The sequence below is a fragment of the Staurois parvus genome, unplaced genomic scaffold (assembly GCF_062004578.1).
Source record: "Staurois parvus isolate SC_StPar_1 unplaced genomic scaffold, SC_StPar_1.0 ptg000578l, whole genome shotgun sequence".
NCBI classification, from domain to species: domain Eukaryota; kingdom Metazoa; phylum Chordata; class Amphibia; order Anura; family Ranidae; genus Staurois; species Staurois parvus.
Window position 1 is genome coordinate 4,761,032 of NW_028318374.1, and position 18,936 is coordinate 4,779,967.

Here is an 18,936-nt window from a genome sequence, read left to right on the forward strand (position 1 = left end):
AGAGCTGGTGTGCCTTGTTGCCCGGCAATGAGGCACGCTCCCTGGACAGGGGCCACGCCTCTCGCGAGCGCGGCCTTTGTCCAGGGACTTTCGCAAGCGCGGGAACTTCCCGTGCCCGCACTGCTGGCAGGGCTGAGGTGGCGTCAGCGAGATGCTGTAAACCTGGAACATCCCTACGGGAGAGGTGTGAGTCTCACCACCTTCTCCTCTCCGGCCCCGGAGGGAGAAGATAGTAGCAGGGGTGATGAAAGCCTCACCTCTCATCCCACGGCGGAAGGATGAGAGGTGGGGGGGGGGGGTGATCACTGGACCACAGAGAGGAATCTGGCTTGAGACGGCACACAGCGAGGGGGCCAGGACACTGGACCCCCGGGGACATCAGAGGGGCTGGTGCAGGAAATGACCCAGGGCCGTGGAGGACATGCAGCCAGCTGGCCGGGAGGGGGGAAGCCACCGGAATGGAACTTGGCCATTTTGGTAGGGGTCCCTATATCGTGACACTCCTCTCCCCCCAAGCCCCCCCCATTTCACAGGTGCCGGCAAGGAGGGGGGCCCACCCGGGTTCCCTTGAAGGCACTTCTGGGCCCTAGCTTAGCTACTGTGGGTCTTGCTGGCGGGAAAGGCCATCTGCATTTTGGTGCTGGCTTCCCCGTCTATACCAAAAGGTGGAGCCTTGCCCTCCAATTTCACCAAAGGAGACACCCATTGTCCCCTGACACCCAGTTCAGCCATGTGAGGGGGTTTTGATCGGTGACAATGGTGAACTCCCGGCCGTACAGGTAGGGCTGTAGCTTCTTCAGGGCCCAGACTATGGCCAGACATTCCTTCTCCACTGTAGCATAAGCAACTTCCCGGTCCAGTAGTTTGCGGCTGAGGAAGGCAACGGGCTGTTCCTCCCCAGCCTCATTGACTTGGCTGAGGACAGCCCCTAGGCCGTAGGTGGAGGCTGTAATGATCGCAAGATCACCGCCACCAACATGCGACAATTTCACGATCGCTGCCACCAATATGTCACGATCGCAGCGTCAGACCCCAGACCTTCTCACCAAACTCGTGACTGAAGGACTGGCCGATCCAAACCGCGATGTGACGTGCGTAACAATACCACGCCCAGCCGCACCCTGCACAAAGATTTTCCAGCTAATGGACCACAATCTATGTACCTGCGACCTGAGCAATTGTTACTGGGTCAGGTTAATTACGCAATTAACCCCTTCACACTGCCACCACCTCCTTTTTGATCAGAGAAAGAGGAAACTCACAATATGGCTATAACACTATAATAATTGAAATAATCGTCTGTATAAAACGGTCCACAGGCCGGTTATACAGAGGTTTAAACAAACCGTAGCGTCTCCTTTAAAGGCAGGGATTCATAAATTGCAATTAAGAACTATAGAAACAGTTCAACACTTTCAGAAAGATTTATTACTAAAAGGGTCACAGGTGCAATAAAATATTTACAGAGAAGATGTAACATATTATACACATACAGGAAATAGCACAGCAAAGAGATAACAGAAGTTAAAGGGTTAAGTTACTTGCCAGTAAGCCTTTGATGTAAGGAGATCCAAGTTTTTTTGGGGTTTTTTTGAGCAGAATGGTGCTTTGATCTCCCGCTGTTACGATGGAAAAATGGGGGACGTCTTCAATTCTCTTAGGCCCGACAGCCTGTTTTAAGGTTTCCCAGCAGGGGGTGGTTCTGAAGTAACAAACCAATCCCTTGTGCAGGGAGGGGTCGGCAGGCGGGACCCTAAACTTGGGCCAACATCTTTCCTAATTCATATTCTGTTCCATAACGTTCCAGCTGCACAACAGTCTACCCACAGGTATTTTATTATGACGATAAGCGTGAAGATTATTTAGATATGAATTATGAAATTCTATGTGGCACGGTTTGCGAGTTCTATGTTCCGGCTTGCCTGATGGCCCGAGATAAATGAGTGACCCATCAAACTGTTCGTCTGCTCATTGGCCATCTGACGAGGGGTCCGGTTTTTATGTAGGTCTCTCATATTCCAAGATATGAGACATAGGGGAAAATTTGATTGGAGAAGTATTAATCTAATTCTGTCACCTAGGTTCATCAGGTCAGCATTTCTTTCAACTTCTGGGAAGGCTCCTTTTCTGTTTTACAATGTGTGAAACTACACAGGTTCTCAGGACAGTGGGACTCCAGCTCTCTTAGGAACACTGGCCTTATCTTGCCTAGGTGATAAAGGTTACAGCTTCACAAACCACTCGGCACCTAGCTTGGCCTGCCAGTGACCCATAAACAGTACACACACACACTGGCCAAAATGTCCCTCTCAGTGAGTGTCAGGGCTCCCAGTAAGACCAGAGGTGTGTGGACTGACACAGGGAAACGCAGGCTCACGTATGGTGTAACAATATAATTTATTAAAGGTTATACAGAAATATAAAACGCACAATATAACAAAACCAAACCTCCAACTGATAACGGAATGAACACAGACAAGAGCAGTCAGGGCTGGTGAGGTGGAGTGGTCAGGCAGGCCAGGTCAGGAACTATCGAGCAGACAAGACACAAAGGAGCAGGCAGGAGAGTGGTCAGGAATAGCAGAGGTCAGGACAGGCGGCGTTCGTTCAGAGTCAGGATCAAAGCAGAAACAGGATCAGGCAGGAAGCAGATATGATGCAGGTACAGGGGCTCATGGGAAACATACACCAAGGCACTGACTGCAGGCCTGGCCACTCCTTAAATACACCTCCTGCAATCAGCCTCAGGTGATTCCTTGATTGCAGGAGTGAGCTTCTGGCTGCTGAGAGCACCCGCTGGCCAGCCCTGGTATTGCAGCCCACATGGCAGGTGAGTCCCACCACCAGTGGTGAGTCCATTCCTGACGGAGAAATGGATACCGTTAGCAAAATGGTTGAACCGCGTCCATCTTGGATGAGCGTGTTTGTGACAGAGGCGTCGGTCTGCATAAGGAAGCGTCTGTTGTGGTCAGGGGCGGCCAGGACGGGGTTGCTTGCCAGGGCGGTTTTGAGGGCACGGAAGGCACTCACAGGCTGAGGTCCAGTTCACCATCCTGGGGCTGTTCTTCCGGGTCAGGTCGGTCAGGGGCTGGGCCGTGGAGCTGAAATTAGGTACAAATTTACGGTAATAGCCAGCAGTGCTGAGGAAGGCCATCACTTGCTTCCTGGTCTGGGGGGTGGGCCAGTCATAAATTGCCTGAACCTTGGCTGGCTCATGTTTCAGTGTTTTTTTTTTTTTTTCTCCCAACCCCCCACTCTGTGCCCAAGGTACTGTTCCTCAGCCATGCCCAACTGGCATTTGTCTGGTCTCACTGTGAGCCCAGCCCTGCAGATGCGGTCCAGAATGGCCCCCACGTGGGCCAGGTGCTCCTCCCACGTGTCGCTAAACATGGCTATGTCATCTAGGTAGGCGCACGCAAACTCCTGGCATCCCTCTAGTAGCTGGTCCACGACCCGTTGAAAGGTGGCGGGAGCGTTTTTCATGCTGAAGGACATGACGAGGAATTCGTACAGGCCGAACGGGGTAATGAAGGCGGAGCGCTCAACGCCCTCCTTTGTGAGGGCGATTTGCCAGTAACCCTTGCTGAGGTCTAGGGTGCTAATGTATCAGGCCCTGGCTAGACGGTCCAGCAGGTCGCCTATGCTGGGCATGGGGTAGGCATCACTGACAGTGTAGTCGTTCAACCTCTGGTAGTCCACGCAAAGCTGGGTGCTCCCATCTTTCTTTGGAACGAGCACCACCAGGGAGGCCCAAGGACTGCGGGAGGGTTGGATGATGCCCAGCTGGAGCATCTCGGAGAGCTCTGCCCAGATGGCCGCCTTCACGGCTTCGGGGACTCGGTATGGGGCCTGCTGGATGGGTTTCTGACTGAGTCTCCACGTGGTGGAGGGCTAACCCGGTTATCTAGGGGGTTGGTGGCTTGCAGGAGATCAGGCAGGGCTCCCTCATCTTCTCCGCCTGTGGGGGCGGGGCAGATGGCTAGCACGGGTAGAGTCCGGTTTTGGTACTCTTTCAACATGTTGATGTGGACCGTGCGCTGCTGGCGGTCGCGTGTGTCGAGACTAATGATGTAACTAGTCTTGTCTAACTTGCGAAGGACCTTGTAGGGCCCTTCCCAGGTGTGCTGGAGCTTGTTCTGGGGGTTGGGGGACTATGTTGAGCACCTGCTGCCCTTCGGTGAACTCGCTACCGCGTGCCTTGCGGTCGTACCATACCTTCTGGCCCGTTTAGGCCGCCCGGAGGTGGCCATGGGCCATGGGCCATGGTGGCCAGGCGGGTCAACCTTTCCCACAGCTTGAGAATGTAACTGGGTGGCTTGGGCCTGCCTCGTGGTACAACAGCCCCTGCTCCCACCAAAGCTGGTCTCCACCCCCTTCCTGCCGTCCTGCGGTGGCCTGGGTCCTAAACTTAGTCAAGGTGGGGACTGTGGCTACCTCCTGCTTAAAGGTCTCCCGGTCCCAGGTCAGGGAAAGGTCTGGGTTAGGTGGGCGGGTTACTCACCGAGTCCATGCTGGGGGGAGGTCCCATGGGGGTTCCGTCTGTAGGAGGACCTCGACCTGCTTGGCTCCGGGTCACCACCCCGGCGTACTGGCATCGTAGCTCCCCTAGGTCGTTTCGAGCAGAACATCTGCCGGGAGGCCGCCCGTGATGCCAATCTGGTACTGTTGCTCCCCGAACCCATAGTCGAGGTGTACGGATGCTCTGGGGATATGATGTCTGGCTCCTCCTGCCAGCTCGATTGCAAATCCAGGGCCAGGTTGGATGGCTTCTGGCCGGACCACTTGGGGGTCGGCGAGGGTCAAGAAGGCCCCGTGTCCTGAAAACCGATTGGCGGGTTGCCCGTCCACCCACATGGCCTACAGGTGGCATTGTTTCTTGGCGGGGTATGTAGCCCCCGGGGGGTGGACACTGTAAACCCCCCGGGAGTGGTTGGCTTCTGGGGGGCTCATCCATTCGCTGAGAGGTGGGGGCAGTGGTTCCTCTGCAGGATGGGGTTCCAGGTAGTGGAAGCGACAGGTTCGGGAGGTGGGGCAGTTGGCTAGGACCCTGTAGCAGCAGCGGTCCATGGGTGGCCCTGTGAACTGGGCCCTGGGTGGCAGTCCTGTGGGGTTGGCAGTGGTAGGTGGGGGGGCCCGTTTTGGCAGAGGTGGTGGGGGGCGAGGCCCTTGGCGGCTCAGGGGCCTACCGTTTCCAATGTGGTTTGATAGCCAGGATCTCGTCGGCCAGGGCAGCGGCCTTTGCAAGGGTGGTAGGGGCTTTTTCTCTTACCCATCCGCGCACCTCTGCCAGACATTGGTTGTAGAATTGCTCCTTCAGGAAAGCTTGAATGATTTCCTCTGAGGTGCGGGCCTGCTCCCGTTCTAGCCACCGCTGACAGGCCTGCGACATCTTGTGAGCATACATTCGCAAAATCTCCAAAATACAACCGTTCCTAACCCTGGAAACCACTAAGCAACTCATTCACTCCCTTTATTATATCCCGCCTCGACTACTGTAACTCCCTCCTCCACTGGCCTACCTCACCGCAGACTATCCCCACTTCAGTCTATCTTGAATGCTGCAGCCAGACTCATCCACCTTACTAACCGCTCCGTATCCGCCACCCCCCTCCGCCAATCCCTCCACTGGCTCCCGACTGCCCAACGGATAAAATTCAAAACACTGACGTACAAAGCTGTTCATAATTCTGTCCCAAACTACATCACCGATCTTGTCTCCAAATACCACCCAAAACGTACTCTCCGCTCCTCACAAGACCTCCTACTCTCTAGCTCCCTTGTCTCCTCCTCCCATGCTCGTCTCCAGGGTGTCACCCATACTCTGGAACTCCCTACCCCAATCCATCAGACTATCACCTACTCTGCTCACCTTTTAGGCACACTCTGAAAACCAATCTCTTCAGGGAAGCCTACCCCACCCTCATCTAATTCCCGATCTCCTCCACTCTTCCTACCACTCCATCCCCCACAGCTATTTCCTCCTGTACCACTATCCCCTCCCTCCTAGATTGTAAGCTCCAAGGAGCAGGGCCCTCGAACCCCTCTTGTATTGAATCGTATTGTTACTGTATTGTCTCCCGCCATAATGTAAAGCGCTGAGCAAACTGTCAGCGCTATATAAATCCTGTATAATAATAATCTCATCTATCAAGATGCGATTATCTTCATGAACAAAGCCTCTCACTGCTGCTGATCGATGTTGAACAATTTGATATTATTAAAAGAAAAATTTAACACGTTTTCGAATCCAATCAAAATTGAGTCTAAATCAATCAGAATGAAAGTTATGGCTATTCGATTGTTTGCTGATCGTTTTGATCGGATCGCACAGCAATTGCATAAGTTGAGGCCTGTGTGGCCATGATTAAGTCTGTCAGATTTTGTTTGCGGTTTTATTTTATTTTTTTCCTTAGCCCTGATTTGTATTTCAGAAAAAGAGATTTCACCAAACCAGCAAAAAAAATCGACCCACTTGGTGAATGGAAATTAATGTTTGCTACTTTATGTAGTTAAAGCAACTTCGGTTACCACGGCAACTGTCAGATCTTCCAACTGTTCATTGTTTATGTATGTGGACATTTTGTGCGCGGAAGTTTTTTTTTTTGTCTTTTTTTTTTTTCGGAGGACTTTGTTCGATGTGTAAACAGATAATCACATCAGCACGGCGTGTTCACGCCCACAGGAAACAAGCAATTCTCAATTGCCTCCTCCAACCTTGCCGCTTAGGCCTCGGTCACACCAATCCAACTTTAAAATTGTGCGACTTCACTTACAGCCACATGATTTCAAAGTAGAATGTCAGTGTGACTTCAGGTGCGATTTGTCACTTTCAAAATAGGTGTGACTCCAACAAAGTCGGAATCGGACCAGTATGAACGCTTCAATTGTGGACAATAGGGTGTGACTTGTCGTGCAATTTGAAACTATCAAATTGCATGACAAGTTGGACCGGTATGAATGGGCACCTAGCCTTCAGCATAGTCCTCCTTTGGAAGGGGTTCACACTAATGTGGTGCAGGACACCGAATGTATTTCGCACAGTAATCGCAACTGAATTGCCATGCAAATTACATGCAATGTCTGTACGGTGCGATTTGAGCCGCTGAAAAAGGTGCAGGACCCTTTTTTTTTAAAACCGCTCTTGAATCGCATTGTGTGGGTGTTCTCATCCATGCAATATGATTTCTGGCAATCTGTTTCGGGGTGTTATTAAATTAACATTGACACCCGCACCACATCGCATGAATGCCGCAGGATTTGCGTGTTTTTGTTTTTGGGTTTGTTCACACCAGAACACAGTGCGAGTAACCTGCGTTCTGTGCGTGTTTCCTGTGCTGCTTTCAAAATGCACGGGGTGTGCAATCTGCCCCGGTTGACAATGTATTATTCATACAAAAATCCAGCAAATACAGTGCGTTTGCCCGCATTGCATCATCTGGTACCACAGTACAATGCAATCTGATTTTTCGTGCATTTTTCAGTGCGTTGTCCAGCTGATTGGACTGAAAATTGCACCAAGCTCAATTGCACAGGAATATGGACCACGTTCCTCTGTGATTCAGGTGTGAACCGGCCCTTGGGGCCCATTCACAACAGATGCAGTTGGATGCATTTTTTGCGCTCCAACTTCAAAGATGGTCCAACAATCCAGGCTGTCTTATGGGCATAGTTCACACTATTGCAGTACATACAGTCAGGTCCATAAATATTGGGACATCAACCCAATTCTAACATTTTTGGCTCTATACACCACCACAATGGATTTGAAATGAAACGAACAAGATGTGCTTTAACTGCAGACTGTCAGCTTTAATTTGAGGGTATTTACATCCAAATCAGGTGAACGGTGTAGGAATTACAACAGTTTGCATATGTGCCTCCCACTTTGTTAAGGGACCAAAAGTGAGATGAGACCAAGATCAACTTGTACCAGAGTGATGGGAAGAGAAGAGTATGGAGAAGGAAAGGAACTGCTCATGATCCTAAGCATACCACCTCATCAGTGAAGCATGGTGGTGGTAGTGTCATGGCGTGGGCATGTATGGCTGCCAATGGAACTGGTTCTCTTGTATTTATTGATGATGTGACTGCTGACAAAAGCAGCAGGATGAATTCTGAAGTGTTTCGGGAATATTATCTGTTCATATTCAGCCAAATGCTTCACAACTCATTGGACGCTTCACAGTGCAGATGGACAATGACCCAAAGCATACTGCAAAAGCAACCAAAGAGTTTTTTAAGGGAAAGCAGTGGAATGTGATGCAATGGCCAAGTCAATCACCTGACCTGAATCCGATTGAGCATGCATTTCACTTGCTGAAGACAAAACTGAAGGGAAAATGCCCCAAGAACAAGCAGGAACTGAAGACAGTTGCAGTAGAGGCCTGGCAGAGCATCACCAGGGATGAAACCCAGCGTCTGGTGATGTCTATGCGTTCCAGACTTCAGGCTGTAATTGACTGCAAAGGATTTGCAACCAAGTATTAAAAAGTGAAAGTTTGATTTATGATTATTATTCTGTCCCATTACTTTTGGTCCCTTAACAAGTGGGAGGCACATATGCGAACTGTTGTAATTCCTACACCGTTCACCTGATTTGGATGTAAATACCCTCAAATTAAAGCTGACCGTCTGCAGTTAAAACACATCTTGCTCGTTTCATTTCAAATCCATTGTGGTGGTGTATAGAGCCAAAAATGTTAGAATTGGGTTGATGTCCCAATATTTATGGAACTGACTGTATATATGAATTTACAGTGCAGACAGATGCAGCTTGCTGGACTTATTTCCACTGCAATAGTGTGAACTATGTCCATAAGACATCCTGGATTGTTGGACCGTCTTTGAAGTTGGAGCGCAAAAATGCATCCAACTGCATCTGTTTTGAATGGGCCCCAAGGGCCAGTTCACACCTGAATCACACAGGAACATGGTCCGCATTCCTCTGATTCCTGTGCAATCCAGTCTTCAAATTTTCTAAACATAGAGCCAGTTTACTGTCCATCAGACTGTGGGGGACCGGACTGCGGCAATTGGGAATACAAATTGTCCCGGCATCAGTGAGAGTAAACAAAGCATCTCTTGGTATTAGGGGAAGGGATTGTACCCCTTCCTTGGTGCCAATGGAAGGAATATTGCTCCATCATTGGTGCCAGTGGGAGGAATGGTGCCCCATCGTTGGTGCCAGTGGGAGGAATGGTGCCCCATCGTTGGTGCCAGTGGGAGGAATGGTGCCCCATCGTTGGTGCCAGTGGGAGGAATGGTGCCCCATCGTTGGTGCCAGTGGGAGGAATGGTGCCCCATCGTTGGTGCCAGTGGGAGGAATGGTGCCCCATCGTTGGTGCCAGTGGGAGGAATAGTGCCCCATCGTTGGTGTCAGTGGGAGGAATAGTGCCCAGTTGTTGCCCTCCTCTCTGGAGGGCAAGTGGTTAACACTCCCCCCTCCCCTCTCCCTCACAGAGCAGGACATCGCAGCCCCCAGTACAGTGCACAGGACACTACTCCTCATGTCCTTTAGGTGGCAGCAGAGACAAGAAAACCGGGCGCTGCCAGAAACCAAGATGGCCGCCGTGGAATATGATGATGTTTCTAAGCGCCGGAGAAGGGGCTTATACAAAGCATATAACCCAGGCACGTGACCCAGCTTGTTTGTCAGGTGGCCTTGACGTCTCCGAACGTCCTTTGTAGCTGAGTGGAGCCTGGAGGGTGCTGTCATGTCTGCTCTCAGGGTGTCTAGGGTAAGTTGAGGGAGGAGGACACACCTCTCTGGCCATGTTTTGTTTTCCTCACAGATGGGAGAATCCTTTGGGGCTCATTCACAGCTGAGTGTTCCAAGTGATTTGCCAGCAGTGCGTCTTGTCGTGCGTGTACTCGCAGTTTTCATGCGGTAAGCATCTGTGTGGTACTGGAACGTGCGTCGCGGATATTAGCCGCCAGCAAACACGCATTTTTGCACATGACAAAAAAAATGCAAGAAATGATCCAAAACACGTGTTAAGCTCTGTGACCGAGAATGGTGTTGGCGCTCGTTTTGGGGCATTTGTCGCATGTACGGCGGGCTGACCTGTGCAGAATAAATGCGTTCCAGTCCCGTGCGCACTTAGCGATTTTTGAATGGCGGACAGGATTGGCACAGTTCTGTCTCTGATTCCAAATGGCAGCAAAACACGCAATGCATGTTGGGTGGCAGTCGTTATTTTACTGGTCACGTTGCTGTAGGCTCTGCGCACACCGCTGCCACCCCAAAGTCATGTGACTTCCAGTGCGACTTTGGCTGCGGCAAATCATAACATTGCAGAGTGTGACACATATAACTGCATTCACAAAACCCACTCGGGTCACTAAGAAACCACTTCTGTGCGACTTTTGTCATTTTAACATTGCAGTCTATGGCGCTCGTGTCGCAAGGAAAATGCAGAAACAATTTTTTTTTCTTTTTTTGTCACAGCCATTTGGACGTTGCCATTGAAATGAATGTGTTTTGACTTGTCGTGCAACTTTCTGTGTCACACAGCATGAAAAGTCGCAGCAGTGGCTTACCTGCCTGGTGTTTGCATGTTCTCCCTGTGCCTGCGTGGGTTTCTTCCCACGCTCCAAAGACATCCTGGTAGGTTCATTGGCTCCTGGACAAGGCTCTGTTTACACTTGAGTAACTTGCCATGTGACTTGTGACACATAGTCACATGACAAGTTGCAGCCTATATATTTCAATGGAAGCTTCTCTCCTGTACTGAAATGGTGTACTCTAATTTCACTGCACACTGTGAGCTTTTTACAGTGTGCATTAGATGTTGCAGCGGGTCACGGTCTGACTGGAGGACGTTGCGGCGGGGTCACGGTCTGACTGGAGGACGCTGCGACGGGGTCACGGTCTGACTGGGGGACGCTGCGACGGGGTCGCGGTCTGACTGGGGGACGCTGCGGCGGGGTCGCGGTCTGACTGGGGGACGCTGCGGCGGGGTCGCGGTCTGACTGGGGGACGCTGCGGCGGGGTCGCGGTCTGACTGGGGGACGCTGCGGCGGGGTCGCGGTCTGACTGGGGGACGCTGCGGCGGGGTCGCGGTCTGACTGGGGGACGCTGCGGCGGGGTCGCGGTCTGACTGGGGGACGCTGCGGCGGGGTCGCGGTCTGACTGGGGGACGCTGCGGCGGGGTCGCGGTCTGACTGGGGGACGCTGCGGCGGGGTCGCGGTCTGACTGGGGGACGCTGCGGCGGGGTCGCGGTCTGACTGGGGGACGCTGCGGCGGGGTCGCGGTCTGACTGGGGGACGCTGCGGCGGGGTCGGGGGTCTGCCTGGCGTGTTGGGTGTTATGGTGGTCTTCATGCAAACTCTGGAGAGTAGTACTGAGGGAGAGTGCTGTGATGTTTTCAGGAAGCTATGTCCAGCACCCTGCCGGTCCCTCCCACCAGCCGTGATCTGCCTGCATTGCATAGAAAAGCACAGAGACTCAGTGATGTCACTGGATCTAAAACTAGGATTGTTATGGAAGTAGGTTTTATTTAAAACCTTTAATTAGCATTTATCATTTAATCTCCTAAATCCATTTACTGAAGTCTCCATTTATTTCATCTCAGGGAAAGAGGGTGATGGTCACATGACCAGAGATGGAGACCCCGGCAGAGCAGACATAGATTACAATTGGTGACGCAGCTCTGTTCATACACTAGAAGTGGTTGTACAGATGGTGGAGAATAGTCCTTGGTACGTGTACACAGATCAGGAATGTTTTTGTGTACACGTTACTAGAGTAAAGGTCAGCAAGGCTCTGCAGTCTTCAGACCTGTGATTAGGGATCAAGTGACGGCCTCATATCTCCGCCAGCAACGCATTCCAATCCACGCATTATTGTCACACATGGGAGCAAAGTCTGATCAGAACCCGTACTGCATGTGGCTTGTATGTATCTGGAGATGCAGAGACGTCTGAGTAAGGAGTAAAATGCAGAATAATTGGCCCCTTCTGTTACACTAGACACACACATAGAAAAGCCCTGCAGAGGTCTCTGTAAATGAACAAAGACGGAAATTGTGCTGCAACTTCTCCAGCAGGTTCATAAAGATTTGTGTTTTATCGCAGATACAGCGGATGATATGTACAGGCTAACTCCACCTTTTGTACTATGTCCCGCGGTAGGGGCAGGGAGCTGGAGGAAGAGTTTTTGGCTTTTGACTTTTTTTTTTTTTTCTTTTTTTTTTTCTTTTTTCTACAGCCAGTAAACCACCCAGTATGTTATCCTATGTGTCCATGCACACAGACTGTAATCAATGTTTTTTGGCAGGGACATTTTTTTTGGCTGGAAAAAAACCCCAGGACTAGTGGGTTTCTGGAGGAGTTTTTTTAGCTGTAAAAACACTCTAATGCTGAAAAATGTGGAAAAACCTCACAAACCGGCGTTTTTGGATGTGTTTTTTTTTTTTTTTTTGCCCCAAAACATTTTTTGGTTAAAAAAACCCTGCAAATGCAGGAAACTGCAGCATACCGGCGTTTTTGGACCTTTTTTTGCTGGGGAAAAAAAAAACCGTGGGAAACCGCTGCTAATCGTGGGTAAACGCTAATGCAAAAAGGCTAAAAAGCTGAAAAACTCATGTTTTTAACGTGACTTTACACAGCTAACATTACCAGCGTTATCAAAACGCCCCGTGTGCGTGGAGCCTTACACATACACGTTTTGTCCTGTACATTTATGTGCATTTAACATTTCTTAAAAGGTGGGCTAATGCAGGCCATAGACAGTTTATCGGCCGATTTATCGTCCGAAAAAAACATCGGTCGTTCTGTGGCCACCAATGATTGCGAAAATCAACCGTTTTTCACACATTTTCCAGCACGACCAATAAAAGAAATAAGGAGGAACCGCAAAAATCGGCTGATGCCATTGCCGCACTAAGGGCTCGTTCACACTTGGCTGTTTTACCAACACTTGCCAAACGCCCCTATAGCATTTGGCAAGTGTTGGTCCGACGTTTGCGGAGCGTTTTTTAACGCTCGGCAAACGCCGCATGCGCTGTTTAGCGGTGGTTGCTAGGTGTTTGCCGAGCGTTTAACGCCCCACAAATGCCTATGATGCAGTTTGAGTGGTGTTACTGCTCCGCAACCGCACTGCAAACGCCGGACAGGCGTTTGCGGAGCGGCACCATAGACTAGAATAGGAGGCTTCAATGCCTCCTGACTCAACCAGAGGCGTCCGTTTTGCCGCGACGCAAATGCTCCCGTTAGAACAGCACCATGTGCTGTAATGTGCAGAATTGGCAGAGGTGTTTGGGAAGTGGTAAAAACACTTCCCAAACGCCTCTCTGCCGCCTGCACACAACTCTAGTGTGAACGTAGCCTAACAGTGTGAAGATCGGCTGATTATTCTTTCGAACGAAAAATCTGCCTAGAAACAGTCTATGGACTGCATTAGTCTTTAACCCCAAACAAATCTTAAAGCCTAAGCACATTTTGCAACTTTGACGTGTTAGCAATACTGTACATATCATCACTTTGTGCATGCAGGTGGATTATACTTTGTTTATTTTTTTTCAGGACAAATTGGGCTTTTATTTGGTGGTAAATGGTAATGGATATCTCCAGACTTGTTTCTTTATTATCAAAGGAAAACTGACCCAAAATATTAAACAAAAAAAAATATATATATATATATATATTTCTCCTGCTCCTGACGATTGCAGCGATAGCACATGTGTGTATGTGAGTAGTTGTTTGTACCCGTAGTACAGCCCGTTTCTGGGCTGTACTACGGGTCCAGGATTTTTTCTTTAAATGTTTAAATTCGTATCCGTGTCAATTAGTGGCAGAATAGGGAAAAAAAAAGCATAATGCGCACTATTGTTTCTAATAGTGTGCATTATGCTTTTTTTTTTTTTTCTTTTTTTTTTTTTTTGTGTCTGCCACTAATTGACACTGATGCTAATTTAAACATTTAAAGAGAAAATCCTGACACAAAAAATACTGACCCTGACCTTTGATTTTGACCCAAACACTAACCCTGGCACAAACCTTGATCTAGATATTTTTTTAATGATTTTTATTTATATATTTAAAAATTGTAAAAAAAAAAAAAAAAAAAGCCCTGTGAAGTGGGCTTGCATGCAAACAGCGATCATCCCACACATGTGAGAGACCCACCGCACACATGTGATCATAGGTAGTAATTCTAGCACTAGACCACCTCTGTTAAAGTGGTAACCTGTAAGGGCTCTTAACCACCTCCCGCCCGCCATATAGTCCAATGATGGGCGCAAGGTGGTTCTCTTATTCTGGGAAGACGTCATATGATGTCCTCCCATTCTCACCGCGCATGCGCGGCTCAGGGAGTGATCAGCGGTGCACTGTCCCTCAGACACAGCAGATCACGGAAAGAGCCGAAGATGTCGGCTCGGTCATGTGATCAGTTGCGTCCAATCACAGCTGATCACATGTAAACAGGGAAATGCCAGTTTTCGGCATTTCTCTCCTCTTGAGCTGTCATGCTGACAGCTCGAGAGGAGAGCCGGTAAGCGGCTTTCCGCGGAGGGGACATGTACACTGATGATCAGGGCACTGATGATCAGTATAGCCCCAGCAGTGCCAACTGTCAGTGCTCATCAGTGCTGCCAGTCAGTGATGCCTGTCAATGCTCATCAGTGCCCATCACTGCAGCCTCATTAGCGTATATAAGTGAAGGAGAAAAATCACTTATTTACAAAATTTTATAACAAAAACTAAAATGTTTTTCCAAAATTTTCAGTGGTTTTTGGTTTGTTTAAGAAAAAATAAAAAACCCCAGAGGTGATTAAATACCACCAAAATAAAGCTCTTTCTGTCACAAAAAATGATAAAAATTTCATATGGGTACAGTGTTGTTTGACGGCGTAATTGTCATTCAAAGTGCGACAGCTGGAAATTGGCCTGGGCAGAAAGGAGGTATAAGTGCCCTGTAGGCTATCGGTTAAAGCATTGCCTATGAATAGTAAAATTTCCATTGTTGCACAGGTGGGTGCAAGTTTAAAAGCGTGAAATGTTTGGTATTTATTTACTCAGCATAACATCTTATATTTCACAGGAAAATTAGGTTATGTAATTTTATTTTTACATTTTTAAAATTAAAAAAAATTTTTTTTTTCCTCAAACTAATTGCGTTTGCTAAAACCACTGTGCAAATACTGTGTGACATAAAAAAAATTGCAAGACCTACCAATTTTATTTTCTAGGGCCTCTGCTTTAAAAAAAAAAATTTATAATGTTTTGGGCTTCTAAGTAATTTCTAGCAAAAATATAGATTTACATGTTAAGTGTTGTTGCATGGCAGACCACTTCCTGTTACCTCACATATATATTCTTATTATTATAGCCAAACTTACCACCCTAACTCCTCCCACAGTTTTTACACTACATAGACCGTAATCTACCGAAACGTGCGGATTGTTCCCGATTGGTGTGCTATTACTTTGTGGAACGTTTCGCCGAATGGTTCACGAAATATCAGCATTTTTGTGGTGAAATTGGTCCCATAGGAATGAATGGCGGAATGTTCAAAACTAGAGTGGGAGCTGACAAAAGCTAGAGTGTGAGCTGAAAAATCAGGACATATTTCTAAACTGCCATCACTCCCTCATTTTCAAGCCCACCTACACAAATCTTATATCAAAACATTCAGCTATCCCTGCTGCCACTAAAAATATCCACAGCTAAGCCATAGTCCTGATAGTTTTCACAATATGACCATCTGTTTGCAACTCACGCTGCCCATTGACATTCATTGAAACTCCACTCTAGCCACCTCAGATTTGAAGGGCAATTTCTAAACTGCGACTGTGCCTTAATTTTTAATATTTCAGAGACATACTATGCATCAAAATGTAGGTCTGGGTCTTGTGATTCTCACAATATAAAGCTCTTCGCTGTAGAATTTATAATTTGTAAACTACAACCGTTTGAAGATGGCAACCGCCAGTGAAGTGAGCAAGTTGGATCGGTGTGTTTATAAAAGTTCCTCTCAGCTTGCACTACAGTGAGTTGCCAACCCAAGGGGGGTCACCTGCCAGCTGAGTGACCAACGCTACAGTATTAGCTGCAAAATAAAAGTTGAAATGCATTTCTTTCTCACTCTATCAAGCTTGCCATGTGCACTGCTTACATTTGATCAATCAATTGCTTAGTGTTGGAGGCAAGAACACTTCACACCATTTCCCCGGAAATTGTAGATTTTCTAGTTTAAATTGCATTTCTTACATAATCACAGGTTTCCTCTTCCTTTCTCAATGTCAGCTGATGGCTTAAGGGCAGGACACCAGCTCCAGCATTGTGAACCTTTCCAGCCATAATATACAATGCAATGAGCAACATATTGTGTGCCAAAATGTCCAATCAGAAGTCACTTTTCAGAAGCCAGACTAGTACAAGATGGAATCTGATTGTTTGCTAAAGGAACTGCACTTTTCAGTGAGTGCTCCGCCCCTTGCGCTGTTTTGATTAACCCCGTTCTTTGTTCATATTCCCAGCTATCATGCAGAGAGATGTAGTGTAGGAACAGCATATCAGAAAACTGAAGAGAGCTGTTGGAATGGTATACAGGCGTACCTCGGTTTACGGACGCCTTTGGTTAACGTAATTTTCGGTTTACGAATGAAAATCCATTCAAAATAATGCCTCGATTTATGATTTTTTTGCAATATGAAGCAAGTTTCCCCAGGATGCATTGCGCCTGGGTGGTTTATAGCGCCGCCCTGTGCATGCTGGAATCTGTGGGTAGCATGTGGCGTTTGAGTGTGGAGGTGTTGGAGCGGTTTTTGCATCAAGTTTTGGAGCCGTTCTGGAAATGTTTTAATCACGTCCCTGTACAGTATTTATGCCGTTAAAGTGCACTTTATTACAATATCATTGGTTGATGTATTATGTGCCTATATACTCTATGAATCTGTTCACCACAACTCACCATGTAGGTGGGCTATGTTTCTTTATATACATTATATTTCAATATTTTTATTGAAAAAGTGTAGAAAGTGCACTGTATAAAAGTGCAACGCTAAAATAAGTGATAGTATAGTGAAAATAAAGTGCAAAGTCAATCTGACATACAGCGGGGAAAAAAAGCGTGCCCCTGAAGATGTACATGCGCACGAAACGCGTTGGATAGAGTCTCACTTGCTGACTTCACGCCCCCGTTGCCGAAGGTTGGAATGGCTGCCGTCTTGGTACTCCATTCTACCTTCATTCTTACTTGTTTCCACGTGGATTGTCTTATTCATTATTTATTAAAATACTACACTATATACTACTTTTGGCTACTGTGGTCAGCTATTCCTCACAGCAGGGGGTCCACTTGTGTTTTTTGCCCTTGGCTGAGCAGCCCTTGCAGAGGCTTCATTGCTGTTACCTGTACCCAGGTGAGATGCGCTTACATGCTGCTCACCAGTAGATGTCTGGTGAGTGTACATATGACGGAGGTGGTGGATTCCTTATTGGATCACTTCACAATATTTCACCATGATTGCCGTACTTTTATCCTTATGGACAATTTATAGCTCTTACTCTACTGAGATTTTATGGACTTTATATATTCTCACTTTTATGCTGCACTTTACTGTTTCACATTTATTGAACAATTTTTATATTTGATTTTTATATGCTGCACTGGACTGTTCCACTGATCAATTTTTTTTATTTTTTTTTTTCACTATAATATCATTCACTTATTTTAGCGCTGCACTTTCTATATATTTATTCATAATGAGTTGTTACCTATACCTTGGTGTTAGCTGCTTGATAGTTCCAGCACTCGCCTACGCTTGATATTTATATTTGCACTTTATAGAGTTTTGAACAGATAAGACTTTTTTACTTTTTTCTGATCTCCAGAACAGATTAATTGGCTTTCAGTGCATTCTTATGGAAAACCATGTTTCGGTCTGTGGATTTTTTGCAATACGAAATGTCTTGGGGGAAACATTAAAATCATAGTCCTGGTAAATGTACAGCAACTAGGTCATGAAAAAGATGACAGTCCACAATAAATAAGCGCTCAGATTATTTATAATATTCCCAAAGTTGTCACTTTCATAGAGTCGCTGAGAGGCAGGATATGTATAAAATGCGCACTCACCGGACGCGCAAAGGTATTGCGCAATGTGTCAATAAATGGAGGTCTTCCAGGGGGTCCCTTTTCAGGATGCAAATGGAATCAGCCCGGAATGGATGAAAATCATGTGGATGGATATTCAAACCGGAGGTCCACTCTAAGGACACGGATGCAGCCTCTTCAGTACAATGGAATAATCGCATAAATGCTCAGTGCAGAGCAAAAGATGGAAATGCCCATAGTGTAGTACTTTGAAATGACATTTAATGAAGGAAATAAAAAGTAGTAATAGGATATCCTCATACATGTATTTGGTAAGTGCCAAGATGCTATATCACAAACAACAGGCAGGAATAGATACCGCAGCAAAAAGCTGCTATGAGCACTAACCAACTGGTAAATAATGGGGACTGCTGGACCTCCGTGATCCGGCGGCGTGACGTCAACGCATACAGGCTCCTCCAAGGCGCGTTTCGTACACTCGTATGTCTTCAGAAGGGGTGTGGCACACATTTTAAGCGCTGCACCTATTTTATCTTATGTCATTTGAAAGGTTTATGGTTTCCTTTACTGTGCACAGCTGCTTTTATATATTTATATTTTAGCACATAAACATATATATATCTAAAACCATATATAAGATGCAGCGCTATAATAAAATGGCATATATAATAAAGTGCAAATGTCAAATCGCACTGCGGTGAAGTTAAGTGAGATGAACAAGTCCCAAAATAGGTCAAACGTGGGGATCCAATAGATCCTAGTAGGTGCGTGGGATGAGTTTCTGTGTATCACACGGTGAATCTGAGGTAAAAATTGCGCACTCACCAGAAGTGCGTCAAAAAAACGCATGTAGGATTTATCCTGTGGTATCAGC

General features: G+C 47.4%; 1 protein-coding gene across 1 annotated transcript in view; it reads left to right on the forward strand.

Moving 5' to 3' along the window:
* The first annotated feature begins 9,588 nt into the window (after window positions 1-9,588).
* The window catches only part of ACADM (acyl-CoA dehydrogenase medium chain), a 44,969-nt gene continuing 35,621 nt past the window's right edge, over window positions 9,589-18,936 (forward strand). Inside the window, exon 1 of the mRNA XM_089692181.1 lies at window positions 9,589-9,737. Coding sequence (XP_089548307.1) covers window positions 9,714-9,737 — 24 coding nt within the window. The 5' untranslated portion in view covers window positions 9,589-9,713. The remainder of the gene's footprint in view (window positions 9,738-18,936) is intronic.